This window comes from Jaculus jaculus, chromosome 14 (assembly GCF_020740685.1).
Source record: "Jaculus jaculus isolate mJacJac1 chromosome 14, mJacJac1.mat.Y.cur, whole genome shotgun sequence".
NCBI lineage: Eukaryota > Metazoa > Chordata > Mammalia > Rodentia > Dipodidae > Jaculus > Jaculus jaculus.
In genome coordinates, this window is record NC_059115.1 from 50,912,325 (window position 1) to 50,930,969 (window position 18,645).

Below are 18,645 nucleotides of genomic sequence, written 5' to 3' on the forward strand. Positions count from 1 at the left end.
GCGCCCATTCTCTCTCCCTCCCTCTATCTGTCTTTCTTTCTGTGTCTGTTGCTCTCAAATAAATAAATAAAAAAATTAAAAAAAAAACAAAAAACAAAGTGAGTTCCAGGTCAGCTTGGGTTAAAGTGAGACATTGCCTCAAAGGGAAAACAAATCACAAACAAGTATTAAAACTCTCTTCCTTTTCTTTCTTTGGTTCACATAGTATTTTATGTCAGATATGTAGAAATTGGTTCATTTTTGATCTGTGCAACTAAGTTAAAATATTTAAATAGTAAGGAATAATCTAGGAATAAAATTACTTCAGCATTATACAGCCAACTAAAATGAAGGGATTAACAAGGTATCAAGTATTGTGAAAGTTTCAAGGCATGACACTGCGTATAGTAAGCCAAGTTCGCCTTCTGTAACTTTTTGCCAGAAAACACCAAACTCTGTGTTAGAGACAAAGTATCTTGTTACAGCCATAGCAGTGGTCAGGGAACCCACATTTTCTTGCACTAGTTCTCTGCACCTCAAATCACATGAGGTAACATAAAGAAAGACAAATGACGTCTGCATGTGTAGTGGGTTGTATCACATGGAAGGGTGTTTAATCTTAGGGAAGCTGAGCAGTTTACAATAAGCGGTGAGCGGCTTTACCTTGTCCAGAGGGTCGCTGTGACTCCCTCCCTTGCCAGTGCACTGCCCAAACTTCTTTTCGGAAATACAACAAAAGCAAATGTGGAAATGTGAAAACTCCATGATAAATTGTCTCCCAAAAGAAAGTTTCACATTTTTTATTAAAAAAAACTTCTACAAAATCATGTGAATCATGTACAATACTTTCTCACAAGAAAAAAAAAAATTTAAACTGGCTTTTAAACATTTCACAGAATTATAAATCTTTTAATCTTTAAAAGGAAAACCACAATGAAACTACCACAATATCATATGATTCTTGCTTGTTTTCTTATTCCTAGGGCAAAGAATGCAAAATATTTATTACATTTTCTCATTAGCATTTGTTAGTCTAACTACTATTCTCTCATAAATCTGCTAAAAAGTTATAAGGAAAATACACAGATCAGTGTTTTCTTCATTCAAAATATTTAAAAGCCAAAATCTAATTACATGCTAAAATAACACATTTTTTTGTAGGATGTTAACCATTTCTATAACAGTTTCTCTACACTATGTCAACAGTGCAATGGTGATTCAGTGTAAATCATCACAGTGTTTCATTGCTACAGGACTTGTGTTCATTCAAGTACATGGTTCATGAACATGATCAAAGTCTGTTTTGACTTTTCTTTTTCGTTACTAAAATTACCATAAAATTATAATTACAGTAGAATTTTTCCTATAGTTGTCTCTAAATCTGAATCAAATTCATAATACATTCTCTTCAACTGTTCAACACTATGAGGTTTGTTATGTCTGTGCATCTCCTGCAGATCACAGAAAATGGGCTACTTCTGGAGCAGGATGCAAGAAAATAACACACACACATCCTTTTCCTCCATAGATAGCTGAACTATAATGATAAGGTAGTATGCATACGGGTTAACTCAATGGTATTGGTGGAGAGAAAATAGCACCTTAGAGACAGCCCTAAACAACAAAAACAACAAAATTCTAATCGTCTTCTTTTCCTTTTTCTTATTGGATCACTAGATCCAACTTACTCATTCACATAAAATTATTTATGAAGCTTTATAGTGTAAATCAAAATGTTTGCATAACCAAACCAAACACTACATTAGAAGCTTGGCAGGCAAAAATAAATTATTTTGATTAAATTATATGTAACCTGATAATATTTGGTCTGAAAAAAACATGCTAGTGTGTGTTTATAAATAATGCAGTTGAAGATTGTGAGCTATCAGCCAGCCTGCCTGACGTCAACTCTTCTGCTGCAGCTTTTGGGCATAGAAGTCCCGGCAAGTCTCGCAGCAACGCTGATACCACCGCATGTCCTGACACAGGTTCCTCTCCCGTATCACACGGCAGTACACCGGCCACTGGTCTCCCAGGCACTTGAACGTCAGGGCAGCTGCAACAGAGCATCACTGATTCACCACCGGCATCAACATGGATGACATTTGTAGGAACAAATTTGATCATTTCAGTGAAGTTAACTTGACCCATTTTAACTCGTTTCATACCTTCTGGAACTTAAAGGACAGATGATAGACAGACTCACCCTTTGATACAAGTGAATGAGTAATGTTCCAAAAATTTTTTTAAGCATGCTAAAAATGGGTTTCCCATGTTCAATGTGTGACACAACCGTTTCACAAATCTATCATCTGTTCATCGCCTATCTAGCTATTATTTATATAAACAAGGCCTTCTTATATAATCCTCAGGCTGTCTTTACACTAATGATCCCCAGTTCTGGGATCATAAGTATCTGCCACCATAGACGTGGCTCAAAACTACAATTGTAAAGTCTTTTACTTAAGTTTCTCTTGGATTTTAGTAGAGATGATTAAGAGAAAAAAATAGAATATTATTATTATGTTTTAGGCAAGCTGATTCTCGTTTCCCTCTCCCCAGTTGTGATCGATATACCCCTAACGTGCCCAGGCCTATGACTCTGACATATTCTCTGTTAAGCTCCATTTCACCAAGGTGAAGATGTTAAGCAATGCTACCTCCTGCCAGCTACCACCTGTGTTACTGCGTGGAGATGTGACATCCTATGCCTTTTTTTTTTTCCCACTAGGAGTTTAGCAGATGTGTTCCACATAACTAGATCAGGTGGGCTTGGGTCACAGGTACTCAGCTCACATCATTCCTTGCCAAAGACGGTCTTTTCCTCTCCTCTTAGAAGCCTTAAAACTACCATTCTCCTCTTAGTCTTTCTGAAGCCTCTTTCCTTTCATTTCAGACCCTGCCAGGTTTTCACTTGCTCTTAAATAAATTCTGAACCCAAGAAATAGTTCTTGTCTAATTCTTCTTTTGTGAACCAGAACCTTACAAGTCTCTCCTCTCCTCTCCTCTCCTCTCCTCTCCTCTCCTCTCCTCTCCTCTCCTCTCCTCTCCTCTCCTCTCCTCTCCTCTCCTCTCCTCTCCTCTCTCCTCTCCTCTCCTCTCCTCTCTTTCCTCCTCTCCCCTCCTTTATCTATCTATCTATCTATCTATCTATCAATCATCTATCTATCTATCTATCTATCTATCTATCTATCTATCTATCTATCTATCTATCTATCTATATCTGTATGTATGTATTGATTGATTTTGAGACAAGTTTCTACTCTGTAGCCCAAATAGACCTGGAGTTTACAATGTAACTCAGGTTAAATTCAAATTCATGTCAATCATGCTGTCTCAACCCTCTCAATTGCTGGGAATACAGCTGTGAGCAACTATGTCTATTTGGTTCAATATGTCCACCAAAATGGTAATGAAAATTAATTAGTATGCCCATAAATGAATTACAATAAAATAGTCAAAGAGCATATGCTTACACCTATTTTGCATTCCTGGTTTCCTACACAGCATACATAAATGGGAAAATATTTGACAAGCATGTGTTTTGGGTTTTTCACATACGAGCTGATTTTCAGAAGTGACTGACGTTTACAAGAGCAGTGTTTGAGATGAGAGTCTTGTTTTAACACTGGGGGTGTGGCAGTGTCTGCAGATGCTCAGGCGTGGTGTGCTCCAGCGCCTGTGATGAACCCCCACTTTGCTGCAGTTTGTTTTTTCATCACCATCCAAATTCAACACGTTATTTTCCTTTACAAAACTCAGAGAAAGCACAGCTTTCATGAAATCCTTCTGTCATTCTGTGGTTTTCTGCCAAATGATACCTCAATGACTCAGTGTGTATTTAATATGTCCATCTCCTTGAGGGTTGCTTTTCTTTCTGTCTTAATCAGTCTTCTTCTACTGGGACTGATTATTTTGTAGAAACATTAAGTAGTTGGCTCACCAAATTTTTTATTTGTATTTCCATGAGAACTAAACATTCCTGGTTCATTGTACTTTATGCTTAGAAAAGTACATATTATAACTTTTTATGCTTAGAAAAGAATATACGATAACTATTTACGCTTAGAAAAGTATACATGATAACTTTGCATGATATGGATTGTCATAAAATTAAATGCACAGGTTAAAATGAAACATAAACATAATTTGGTTCACTGACTGCCAGGTTCAAGTGGTATTAACAGCAACTAATTACTACAAACATTGAGTCTAAATTACTCATTAGGGGGCTGCAACTACTTAAAACACTGCTTGGTAATAGACTAGATTAAATGGCAAGAACAGAGAATAAAGATGAAACCATTTCATCACATAGAATTAAATCAAAATATTGATAGTAATTTTAAACTTATTACTATAGCCCCAAAGATGAAAAAAAATTACCTTTTATTCAGTGGTATAGATTTATGCACCCACATTTACTGAAATCTATTTTTTACTCTAGGTCTCTCCAGAAGATAATTTGTATCCAAGATTAAAAGGAAGGTATCATAAGCATGTTGAAGCTATGGATTATGCTACAACTTTCTCTTGCACGGATAGTAACGTGGTTGATACTTCTGCCATGGGACTGGTCTGAAGGTACAGTTGGGTTAAATCCTTTAGGAAGTGACCTCTGACTAGGGATTTTTAGGAATCAAAGCAATCTTTCTGACATCTTTAAACACACATTGCCATTTGGACTAGGGCATATTTAAGAAGATCCAAATGAGAGCCAAACTAATAAGTTTCATGACTCGAGTTTGAAAGTGATATGCAATATATTTCCATGCTTCTGAAAGCCACACACATTTTGATCTGCTTACCCAGTCTGGGTGATGTTATTGTATTCACATTAATTTTCTCATTGCAGGGCTGGAGGTGGCATGGCCGGTATGCTACAGGCTTTTCCGAAGAAAAGCATTCATTTCCATGTCTTCCTGTGATCTTGTGCATGCACTGTATAACACGGGATTGCATCCCTTTGCCACAGGTAATTGAGCACTAGAAGAAATGAAATGGTTGTTATGAATTATTTTGCTGTTTTACTTTTCTAGGCTGTAAACAACCAGTTTTGGATATATAGCTAGATATCTAGCTAGCTAGCTAGATACCTTAAAAATAAGCATGAGTGAAAATATTCAGAGCCTATGCAAAATATGAATCAGAAACACCAATATTCATAACTTGGGCACACTGCTGTGGAAATCTTTTGGCTGACCCATGACAGAACTTTGAGTAGTGAAGAGAAAAGAAGGACACAGAAAGTTGGAGAGTATGACTTGAAAGGAAGGAGATAGAGAATGACACTAGTAAGGCTTGGGAAGATGGTTTCAAAGACCAAATACCTCATTTGAAACAAATCATTCATGATTTATTCTTTAATTTAGTCATTATTGTTCAAGAATTAGCCCATACCCAGCTATGGACCTAAATTGTTAAAAGTTTTTCACATATAATCATTCTTTGGTTTGCTTTTGGCTTTAAAATGTTTATTTCGAGATGGCTTCTCAAAGCCAATGCGATGTTGGAACAACGTTCTTGACAGATTGATAGCATCCATTATTATGTTAATAAAAATAATTTATAACCTGGATTTTGTCCTTTTTGCAGACCAGACAAATATAGTTTGTCTTTCTTCATAAGAAGACACACATGGCAGTCTTCATTAAAGAAGCTTCCAGGCTCCATATATATCAGCAGACTTAGCTTGTAACATAAATAAGACAAGACTAATTTGGGTAAGAAAATACAATTATTTTAAAATATAAAAATTATATGTAGAAGGTATATTATTGTGCTTCTAAAATGATTGCCTACAAGTCATATTATTTTTATATAATAAATACTTGAAGAAATAGGCTTACTTATTCTTTCAGAAATATTTAAATAAGTGTTACAGTCAGGTTTACAGGTTTGCATTGCTGGCAGAAATCAACTGACCAAGAGCAGCTTGTGAAAAATAAAAGTTTATTTTGGCTTACAGACTCAAGAAGAAGCTCTATGATGGCAGGGTAAAATACTGGCATGAGAAGAGGGTGGACATCACCACCTGGCCAACATAAGGTGGACCATAGCAACAGGGAAGTGTGCCAAACACTGGCAAGGGGACACTGGGTATAATATCCATAAGCCCACCCCAACAATACACTCCTCCAGAAGGCATTAATTCCCAAATATCCATCAGCTGGGAACCTAGTATTCAAAACAAGTAAGTTTATAGGGAACACCTGAATCAAACCACCACATTCTGCCCCTGGTCCTCATAAACTGATAACCATCCATGATGAAAAATGCAATGCATTCAGTCCAACTTTAAAAGTCCCCATAATTTTCATCAATCCTAATGATGTTCAAACATCCCCATAATCCAAGGCCTTCTAACTGAGCCATAATAGCAAAAAATACCCCCCCACATTCATAATGGCACAGAATGAACATTCACACTGCAAAATATGGCAATGGGCACAGCAAAGAAATAGTCAACAAATACAAGGTTTAAACAGGGAAAGCATCACATTCTTTAACTCCAAGTCCAACAACTCTATTCAGTAACAAATCTCTAAGACCCATAATTCTAACCAATAGCAAGTCTTTGGAGTTCCAATTCCACCCCTCCAGCTAGGCCACTCACAGTCCTGGAAAGCTTCATCTGGGACTGGCAGCTTTCCTTAGCAGCCATTTTGTGGTTCTGGCATCTCGACTGGGTCTCCGCTTCAATGTATGGTTCATCCTCATGGCCCCAATGGGTCTTCATATAGGCATCCAGCAAATCTGCTTCATACTACCCATGGCCGTTTCCAAAACACATGATTGTGTTGCAAATTCAACGACCTTCTCTTTCCTGTATTTCTTATACTCCACAATACCAGGTAGAGTGCCAATTTGTTAATCCAGAGGGGAATAAAGCAGACTTTGAAGAGGACACTTCTTCAGCATTCAGGCCCCTTCAAGAGAGTCTGTATTTTCCCTACTGTCCCAATGCAGGTCAGCTGGCCCAGTCTCAATGGTTGTAATCTCTCATACAATTACAGCTGAACAGGCAGCCGTTTTGGCCCAAGGATCTCATTTTTTCTGTGCCATATTCCTCTGCTCATACCAGTTCATATCTATGCAATGCAACCCTGCACAAATTCTCAGGACAGGGGCATAACAGCAAGCCTCTCACACAAAGTGCTTCTATCTCAGTCCAAGAAAAGCTCTTTCTCACCCTTATAAGCCAAACCTCACAGTCCATAGTTCTTACTGCATTCAGGTCTTCCAATAGTGACCAGAATAGTCCATCAATCTGTACTTACAGCATTTCAAGGCATCTCTTAGGTCAAGGTTTCAAATCCTTCCACATTCCTCTTGAAAATCAGCTCCAAAGGCCAAAACCACAGAGTCAGGTGTCTAGCAGCAAATAATACCACTCCTTGGTACAGGAAGTATCTCCATATATATGATTATAGATGAAAGTGCTAAGTGCTTTCTGGTAATAACTTTCAAATATGTAAACATACGAGTTTTGATATTTTCTTCTTACCAAGGCATTGACATGATACATGTCCTTGGTGTCAGCTCTTCCTTCAAACCACCCAGGTCCCATCTATTACCTGTTACAATTTGTCTGATTGTCCCGCATAAACACTTGGGCACAATCTACTACTACAATAGTTACCTTTAGTTTCTGCCCTACAGTGAACTCTACACATTAACTGGCTATATGACTCTCCTGTGAACAAAAACCTCATTTATTGAGCTCATCATGGTCTGCAGAAGAAAAATCTCAATATCCCAATATTTCCAAGTTGACATACATCAACCTCTTCAACTGCATTTTCTACCACTCCTCATTAAACAATTTGTTCTATTATAAGTTTATACCTAAGTAATTTCTACTTCTACTTTGCAGTTGTGTTCATAGTATTCTACTTGATAGAATGCTGTCTCTTAAAAAGTTCTTAAATCCAATTCCTTATGCAAGGACCCATTCTTTTCCCAACTACCCCCACACATTTCTGCAATATTTATGGTTAAAGAATATACAAATATACTAATGTGACACTTTAAAATCTTGTAGTAAGATGGTTATGAAATATGTCTGTCTGTCTATCTATCTATCTATCTATCTATCTATCTATCTATCTATCTATCTATCTATCTATTTCTAAGTCCAGTGTAAGCTCATGTGGGATTTTGGAGTTGGAACTTTTTTATTTGAAAAAGGAACTTAGTTGATTAAGCTCTATACACTGGAAACAACTGACCAAATATATGATTTCTATGGAGTAGGTGTGCTCTAAGGTAATGTGTGCTCTACAGAGTAATGTGTGCTCTATAGGGTAATATGGGTTCTAATATAAGATTTTTACATTAAGATCACCTTATAAAATGGATATGTAGCTATGTAAAAGAAGGCATACTTCTTAAAAATGTATTAAGAATATAGAAAATAAATAAGGCATATAATGGGTTAAGATTATGTGCATAAAATAATGTTCTGGTATGTTTTAATATTTCTGTAGAATTTTGAAGCAATTACAATAGTAAAAAAGTCAAAAGAATAAGAGAATGTTTACAATAGATGAATTCATTCTGAGGAGATAAAGAAGTATCAGTTATACTTGAAAGAATCCATCACAGACCTTCCTGATGGTTTCAGGTAATCTTTTAATGCTAGTTGCAAAGGGGATGGACAAATTGAAGTAACATGTTATCTTTATACTTAAAAATATTTAATTTATTTATTTGCAAGGAGAATGAAGGGGGGGGAGGGAGAGAGAAAGACATCAGGGCCTCTAACCACTGCCACCCTGTACAGCTGGCTTAAGTGGGTACTGAGGAATTAAACCTAGGTCCTTAAGCTTAGAAGGCTGCCTTAACCACAAACAATCTTTCAAGCCAAACATTTTACTTAAAAATTTACTTACTTTCAAGCCAAGAGGGGATAGAAAGAAGAGAGATAGAGAGAGAATGGATGTGCCAGGTTCCCCAGCAGCTGCAAATGAGTTCCAGATGCATGCAGCATTGTGCATCTGGCTTTATGTGGGTGCTGGGGAACTGGATATGTGCTGTTGGGCTTTAAGGGTTAGCAAGCAAGCAACAGCCTTTAACCACTAAACCATCTCTCCAGCACACATGTTATTTTTAAGGATTGGCAAATAGGAAATAAAATTCATTAAAGACCCATGATAACAGATTCCCTAATGATAAATGATAATGGCTAAATGAGACCTTTCATGAAACATTTAGAAATTAATAAAGGATACTAGTTTCAAGCCTTATTCAAGTTCTATTTATATTTGAGCATAGCCTGAAAGTAAATATACTATCCAGGAATTAATCGAAGCTCTATACTGAATTTAAGAAAAGCATTATCATGTTTTTTGAAATTAATAAAACCAGTTTGTTTAAATTAAATCTTTAATACCTTTAAAGATCTAGTTTCTATTAGGATACTTTGAAAGTGAAAGTAAACTCCTGCTAGCAATTATTTTATCTATAAAATGTAATTTAGCAAAATTTTTAGAATACATAAGTAAAATGGGCAAATATATTTGTGATGAGACAACTGGAATCCAAAAACGCCTTCCAAACTTACTCTTAGTTATATTACAGAAGACAAAATGAAAAAAATGGTTATTTTCTCAATGACAAATGTTTTTAAAAAGCCCAAATGATTTTTGGTCTTGAAATTAGGAGACATGTATTTTAGTACTGTCTCTGGCAATTTGTGCTTATTTCTATTTTTCCTTAAGGGCAAGGAATCACAGCAATGGTGCTAGGTCTAAACTACCAAGGACAAGAGACTTCCAGATAAGTTTCTCTGAAGTAATATGGTTGCTGTGCAGTGTTCAAGGGTGACACTGCAGAAAGGCTCAGTACATGAATTAACAATACACCGTGCCATGGGATGGCAATATGACAAAAGTTGTGTCAGACAATGTCTCAAAAGTATGACATCTCTTAGTGCTACTTCACTTATTGAGTTTAAAAATATTCACTGATTACCCACTCATTATTTCGAGATTTGTGCATGAAATAAAAGTAACAGAAATTATTTAACTGCATGTCTATGTATTCATAACTGTCAGCCTTCAGTGAAATATTTGTTATAAGAATGAACAAAATAAGCTTTATGTTTGTAAACTAATTAGCCTCTAAGGAACATAACTAACGCATCTGGGTAAAAACATGTTGGAAACATCCTGGAATGCACCCAGTCCTTCATAGTCCACTTGTGCTTACTGCCTAACACATAGATAATGATTATTATTAGAGCCTTCTTTCACAGCACCCTGATTTGGATAATAAATTACTAGTCTCTGAATCTAAAGGTGTAAAGTTCATGCATGTAAATTGTCTTTAAAACACCCAGTGTCAAGGAGTTTGTATTCTCGAGTCAAGAAGGATGAGCAATAAAATGGAATCAAGTGTTATCTTTTCAGATATTAGCTTGTGATGTCAGTAATTTAAAGCTGAGAAGAATGGGGAAAGATTGCTGGGGAAGGTGATAAAACATTGTTCTCCAGGTCAGTCTCAAATACAAGGCTTGTGATTCCAAACCCTTTGATTGTTCTGCCATATACACCACATACGTTTTACTTATATATTAAGGATCATTTCCACTATGTGTACTGATATTTTACCATACATTCACAGACTAGAATATACTAAATTATCTAATAGGAAGAATTAATGCTTACAGTGGGGTTTGTGAAGTCAATATTTTTTTTCAGTTTCTAGATTGATTTCAACCAGTCTCTTTCCTTTGTCTCCAGGTTGCTTGTGAATACATTTTAAATCTTGGTATTCACACATATATATTGAAGATGTCAAGTAAATTTGAAGCTAAGCAGTATTTTAGAATTTTACTTAAGAAAAAATTGCTAGGAATTCAATTTGCTAACAACTGGTAATAAAAATTCACAGTATATGAGATAACTTTCCATTGATTTTTTTTTCTTCTAGAATGTGTGCTGTGCATGTATGTGTGGTCATGTGTGTGTGTGGGGGGGCAGAGGTTTACATTACATATTTCCTCTATTGCTTCAGCCTTATCTTTATGAGACATGGTTTCTCACTGAACCTGGAACTCACCAATTCTACCATACAAGCTAGCCAAAAAGCCTCAGAGGTTTCCAAAAGCTATATAATGAGCCAGCCAGGCAAGATATGTCTACAGATGCAGTAGTGGCAGGCCAGTTAAGGGTAACCAACTGCTCCCTAATTGGATTTGAAGCACACACCAGGGAAGGTGGGGAAATTCATGCCTGGCAATGGAGAGGAAAACTTAGAAAGCCATAGGGGAAGCTACTATTGTTTATCTGGCTTGCTTAATGGAGACATTGCACCCACCATATTTCCTTTTTACTGGGTGTTTTTATAGCCATAGATTAGGGCTGTTTTCACTTTTTGTTGGAGAAGCTTGTTTTTGCAGATGGTAGCAAATACCAGAGCAATGCATGATTCATCAAGGTGTCAAGAGGACTTATATGTTTCCTACCCCACCAGGTCTCAGGCAACATTGTGGAGGAGGTGGCAGAAAGAATATGAGTGCTGCTTTCAGTGTTAGCCAGAGAAGCTTCTCTATGGAGATGGTACTAGGTACCTAGGAGAGTCAAACCCATGAAAGCTGAAAATAGGAGGTTATATAGAGCTAAATACTTAACTGAAGTGTCTGCCCTATTCTTCAAGGCTCAGAGAACATTGTAGAAAAGAAATGGCAAAAGAATGTAAGAGCCACAGAATGGGGAAGAGTAATTTTGGGGCACTGTCCCCTGGACATGAACTGACTGATGCATTCATGACCTCTTGGTGGCTGTTGTTACTTCCATAGACCTGAACAATTGTGAGCCCATTACCACTTTCACACAGAGGGTGGAGAAGGCAAAAATATTAAGACATGAAAACAGAAGGGAAGAGCAGAGTTGCTCAGTGAAATAGGTTGGAGGAGGGAGACAAAAAAGGGAAATAGAGGGAAATATCAAATTGTATGATCATGTGTTAAAATTCTCAATAAAGAAAACTGAACATGGAAATTTCAGTCCTGTCAGTATTATTTATGGCATCAATAGAAAGTTTTGCTTTGATTTTGATTAATGCAATGCAAATTATGTGAGCCACCTTTCAAAAAAACTAAGTAAGTTTTTTTCCAATAGACAAATAGGGAAGATTTTATTAATATCACTGTATCATAATGAAGAATTAAACACAGGGAAATTAAGTAACTTTCCCAAAGCCCCATAGCTATAAGTGGGTAGAGGGAGAACTTGCAAAAGACAGCTCAATTTGAGTTTCTTTTTTTAAACTTTTTTAAAGTAAGTTTTTGATGAATTCAGCACTACTTAGGAAATATGAATGGATTCTTTTGCTAAATTTTTAGCATTTCATATGTAAGTTTCTTTTCATGTTACATTTAAATGTGTCAATAATCCACATTAAAAAATGTTTTCCAGCACTTTCTATGAATACCACTCTATTTTATATATTCATACTATATGCAAGTGAATGATAACAAATACAATTTGAGATTGAACAAAATACATTCAATTAAAAGAATAGGGGCTGTACAAGCACTGATAAATGCCATCTACAATGTACACAGTGCCTAAGTGAGGAAAATATAGATACCCACAGTTCACCCAGTTCTTCAAAGCTTGGTCTTATTATACATGAATCTATTTTTATAAGGCATAAAACTTTGTATCATTGAAAATTCATGATCATGCAGGAATTTCCATAATGTCTCACAGAGTGGCCTGCCAATTATAGTTCAATAAAATTCACCAAGGAACATTATTCAGAAAGTGACTTATGTATTCCGAGGTAAGTTAATTTCATGTTGGAATCCTTTGTAAATGGGGTATTCAGAAATATCACTCAACTCACACACGGTTAAAAATTATGTATTTCTCTCTATCAATAAATAGTCTCACTATGTACTCCAGGGTAGTCTCAAAACTAGATCCTTCTACTGATCTCTGATTCTTGTGTTACTCTTGACATACCTCAGTTCTGAGATCCACTACATGTATTCATGTACTAACATCATATGGTCTTGCTGTCCACTGAGAAGTCAACAATTATCTGTAGATTTAACTTGAATGAAAATCTATGCTTGAATTTGCAAGATTTGGTGAATAACTATTCCATATAAAATTTCTTAATCCTACTTAAACAGAATATGAAATGAAGAAGTATAAAAAAAGTTGTCCTAGAATTAAAGCATATTGAATGAACATGTCTGATTGGGTACTACAGAAATAAAAAAAAAATAGTGGTAGAATGGGATTGCATTTAAATTAAAGCAATTAACACTGTTTTAAGGTGATAACAAAATCTATCAATCAACTGTTGTTATAGAAATATTTGCCATTTGTCAAGGAAGTTATTATTTGACCCAATGAGGGACAATAAACATGAGGGTTAAACAAGACTTCCACACCCAGACTATAAAGATATTGAAATTTTATAAGAAATGCCAAACTTTAAAGTTATTGGCTAGTTGTTAGTGTCAGTGTTTCATTTCTGGACTTAGAAACAGTCACATAGGTAATATTTTTGCTCTAGTTGGTTATTCTTCACCCTCAATATTTAGATAATTTAGATTTGTGGACCACATGGGAATTTGGGTGTATGTAAACTTGTAGATTTTGATTATATTCAACTGGTTTTTCAGTGGGCTTATGGAACTATTAACCTGAGTCATGTTAAAAGCAATCCTAAAGCAGGTGTGAAACTTCACAAGATGTAAAACCTATAAAATATCATCTTAAAAATTTTACCTGAAAGTTTGAAAATTCAATAATAATAAAAGTATCCCTAATATTTATACACTATCTTTTAGATTAAGAAAAGCTAAATTAACATTGCTACATTTAAAAAAAATCCTTAAAAATAAAAAAAAAATGACCTTCAGTGCATTTAGAAGTAAAAAATAACACTTTTAATACTTGGTCAAAACAGAGATTATTCTAGATTCTTTACTTCTAGACCATGCCAAGGATATATATTTTTGGAGAGAATGTGTATTTTTTCAGGCCAAAAGCTAAGGAAAGCTCTGTAATGTTTTACTCATTTCCAGCTGGCTTTCATATGAAATGGGAATTCCTAAATTAAGAGAAAGTTGTCACTGGAGGAGCTCATTTTTTTTTTTTTTGCTTCCACTCATATCATAGATAATCTTAGAGGGCATGATATAATCCATAACAATAGGTGCCAATCTGTAACAAGGTTAGTGGCATTGACTCAGGGAATCTGTCTTTGGAAACAAATGGTATATTCCAAAGTGGTTTAACAAGAAAGAATTAGCATTCACAGGAGTGTGGATCTCATAGCACAACTGAATAATGGCTTCCACTGGAAATTATTAGTGCAGCATTCCTATTCATTTATGTATATGCTTGGCAGCTGCAACTTTTAACTCTTTAGTAGAGTGAGTGTAAAACACAGATACAAAAGAACAAAAGCAGGGTTGATTTCTTAAGATACACTTTTTATTTTGGTCAGTGTTTTTAAAATAACTTGTCTGCCTTATTTAACATATGGCTGTTTGGAATAGAATCCATTCCCACAGGTCAGAAATTTGAGGCTGATTCTCCCTGTGTGTTTCATTCCTTTTTCATTTGATTCTAAAGTGATAATTCTTTTGGTGACTTTAACCAAAATGTTCATGTGTTGAATCAAACCAGGGAACTGTATGCTGCAAGAACAAACAGACTGCTTAGGAAAGATTTAACCAAATTGTACATATTATGAAAGGACTGTTAAAACAGTACAACAATTATGGCTTTGGAACATGGCTCAGTGGTAGAGGACTTGCCTAGTATGCACAAGGCCCTGAGTTCAATCCCTGTTACAGCAAAAGAAAGGAAAACAAAAATTAGAATCTGTACATTGATCAGTACAAAAATGGAAGACAAGAAAAACATGTTATAGTACAAAGTACTAATGAACACACATCTTATGTACGCATGAATTTTATAATGATAGCCCACCATTGCTGCCCTTTCATGAACATCTCAATCACTCATGTAAAAACTGGGTTGAGACAGGAGGTTTCCTAGGACTTGCTGGCCAGCTAGACTAGCCAAATTGATGAGTTTCAGGTGTATTGAGAGACACTGTCTCAAAAAATCAGGTGGAGGGCGGGAGAGATGGCTTAGCAGTTAAGATGCTCATCTGTGAAGCCTAAGGATCCAGGTAAGATTCCCCAGTACCCACCTAAGCCAGATGCACAAGATGACACAGACATCTGGAGTTCATTTGCTGTGGCTAATGACCCTGGTGTGCCCATTCTCTATCTGACTCTTTCTCTCTCACACAAATAAATAAATAAAATACTAAAAAATAAGATGGACATGGATTAAGGAAGACACCAGATGTCAACCTCTGGCTTCCATAGTCTGTCACATACACATGCATGCACACCCACACTCACATGCACACACCCTTGTTTACAAATATGCATATACATATGCATGTACACCACACATATGCATGCAAAAGTAAAACTATAGCTGTCAGATAATTTGAGCTACAAAGATCCTATAGACCATTTAATACATTAAATAAGTATAATGCAAAAAGTTTATTTTCTTATCTGATGAAAAATGGCAGGCATTTATTCAATCAACATGAACCTGTTAATGTGTATATGGGGGAACGTGGTGTGCATGCGTGTATGTGTATGCTTAGACTAGCTAGCCAGTGAGCTCCAGGGGTCCCTCAGTCTCCACCTTCTCAGAGATGGAGTGGCAAGTTTGTGCCTTCACATGTGGCATCTTACTTGGTCCTGGGGATCTGAATTCAGACCTCTTGCTTACAGAGAAAACACTTTACCCAGTGACCCATTTCCCAAAACCTTTGAGTGTGTGTAGACCAGAGAACAGCCAGACAGTCTCAGGTGCCATTCCTCGCAGGTGCTAGCCACTTTTTCTTTAATTTTTGAGGTAGGGTCTCACCTGGAATTCACTATGGTGTCTTAGGGTGGCCTCGAACTCACGGTGATCCTCTTACCTCTGCCTTCCAAATGCTGGGATTAAAGGTGTGTGCCACCATGCCTGGCTAGCCACTTATTTTTAAGACAGAGGTCACTTATGGCTTTCTAATATGGGTTATGGGATCATACGCAGGTGCTCATGCTATATCTTCTGCCTTGAACTTTATTTTAAATAAGTCTGTAAAGAACAGTTTGTGAAACGGTTGTTCTTTGACCATGCACTTAGATCTGAATCATTTTAATAATTATTTAAAATAGTGACCCTTATATAGTTATAGTTCTTGATTATACAAAGCATAATTAAGGGACTGATAAATTTATTTAGTTAATTTGTGCATTTTGTTTTTGAACCTTTAAAAAATATTTGTATTTAGTCATTTTAGAGAGAGAGAGATGAAGAGGCAGATAAAGAGAGAGAGAATGGGTGTACCAGGACCTCTAGCCACTGCTAATGAACTCCAGTTGCATGAACCACCCTGGGCATCTGGCTTTACATGAGCACTAGGGAATAAAACCCGGGTCTCTTGACTTTGCAGGCTAATGCCTTACCTACTAAGCCATCTCTCCTAATACAGTGTTAATTTCTCAGGAATACAAATGTTTATCTTTTCATACTCTATAGTCGAAGGGCAATATAACAAGTAGATTTTAATAAGTCATATGTATGGCAAGAAAATTCTTCTTCTTCTTCTTCTTCTTCTTCTTCTTCTTCTTCTTCTTCTTCTTATTATTATTATTATTATTATTATTATTATTATTATTTTGTTTCTGACGTAGGGTCACGCTCTAGTTCAGGTTGACCTGGATTCACTATGGAGTCTCAGGGTGGCCTCAAACTCATGGTGATCCTCCTACCACTGCCTCCCGAGTGCTGGGATCAAAGGTGTGCGCCACCACACCAGGCTGAGAAATTATTTTTAATATACGTCTGTGAATATGTGAGCACATGTGTGTTCATGTATGTGCACATGCGATGTGTCTTTGCCTCCCCAGTGCTGGAATCACATGACTATACCACCACACTGGGTAGGCAATCCAGTTTTCTTATTTGTGAGGCAAGTACTTTACTGACTGAACTATATTCTTGGCCTCAGAATATTATTTTTACTAGAAATAATTCAGATGTATGAAAGTCTTCCATAGTTATAAAACATATAAGAAAATCTTCACTGTGAGGTTGACCTCAAAATAAGTAGACTTGTCATCTACTTAAATGTTAGTTTATAGTCAGAAGCCTGCACTTAGACATACATTTTACATATCTTCCAGGAAAAATTGCCTTAGTGCTTAGATCCTTCATTTATGTAACTCCTCTATTATTCATTTGAAAGTGTGAATATGGTTGTGGTTTCCTTTGGCAGGATAAATTCAAAATGACTCACTGTCCCCTATGTGTAGCATTTATACAGTATATGCTCAGCTGGCTGTACAACTACTTTCCTGCAATGCTGACTGCTTGCAGCCCTGCGTTCTGCATTACATTATCTCAAAGACTCTCATAATCTCTAGTCCAAATTCCTGGTAAAATGTGATAATCTGGGCTGGAGAGATGGCTTCGAATTACGTGCTTGCCTGTGAAGCCTAAGGACTCCGGTTCAAGGCTCGATTCCCCAGGACCCACGTTAGCCAAATGCACAAGGGGCCACACGCATCTGGAGTTCGTTTGCAGTAGCTGGAGGCCCTGGCGCACCCATTCTCTCTCTCTCTCTCTTTCTCCCTCTCTGTCTGCTGCTCTCAAATAAATAAATAAAAATAAAATAAAAGCAAAATAATTAAAAAAATGTCATAATTTGATTTGTGGCAAAAGCTACTCATTTCCTGAAATTTTAAAGTAATGAATAAGTCTGTATTTTAGAGTTTCAACTAGATCTCAGAATAAGTCAAGAATTATCAATTTGGTTCAATCACTGTAAATCACTTGTTAATGTTATATGGAAGAGCTAAGTCCTTTAAAATTTTAAACAGGTTTATATTCTACGTAGCAGTAACAGGAAACAATACTCCACTGCATTCTCGTCTGCTGGCTTCTATGAATGCAACCCGGAAACTGTAAAAGTTCAAATAAAGACAGCAAAAATGCAAGCAAAAGTATGTCTTAAAAAAAATCACAGCGAACTATGTTGTTTCCCCCCCCTTTTAATTCCGGGTTACATCCTTAGGTCAACTTCAATGAGTGAATGCAGAGATTCATGCTGCCACAAAATCAGGGTCATATTCTACTCTGGGAAAGATCTTCAGGCCTTATCTGTATCAGGCACATAGTCAGAATATGACACATAACTACCAGATCAAAGAAATGACACTTGTGTATCCTAGTTTTGAAAACTCTGTAGTGGCAATAAAACACACACAAGTCCAACCTAGGCTGCATTGTATCTACTTAGAAATCAGAGGTAACAATTGGTAACATAGCCTCCTCTTTCTTGCACACTGGGATCAGCTTTTTCCTCTTAAGCTGAAAGCAATACTTCCACAAAATGGCTCAAAATGTAAGTGCTAAAAATCACAGAGACTGACACATGTGCAATGCAAGTATTAGGAAGCCACAGCCACGTACTTATTATTCATGTCACCAATGCTGTTTTTCCCAGTGACCCTGGTAACAGGTGAACCTGATGATACATTTTCCTTTGAACTGATCCAGACAGTGATCTATCTGCATTTCCAAGAGGAGTGGTTTTTCAGTGTTAAGACTCCAT

General features: G+C 36.4%; 1 protein-coding gene across 1 annotated transcript in view; it reads right to left on the reverse strand.

Moving 5' to 3' along the window:
* Window positions 1-859: 859 nt before the first annotated feature.
* Window positions 860-18,645, reverse strand: part of Adamts19 (ADAM metallopeptidase with thrombospondin type 1 motif 19) — a 220,340-nt gene continuing 202,554 nt past the window's right edge. Inside the window, exons 22-23 of the mRNA XM_045133955.1 lie at window positions 4,788-4,965; window positions 860-2,035 (exon numbers count right to left, since the gene is read on the reverse strand). Coding sequence (XP_044989890.1) covers window positions 1,884-2,035; window positions 4,788-4,965 — 330 coding nt within the window. The 3' untranslated portion in view covers window positions 860-1,883. The remainder of the gene's footprint in view (window positions 2,036-4,787; window positions 4,966-18,645) is intronic.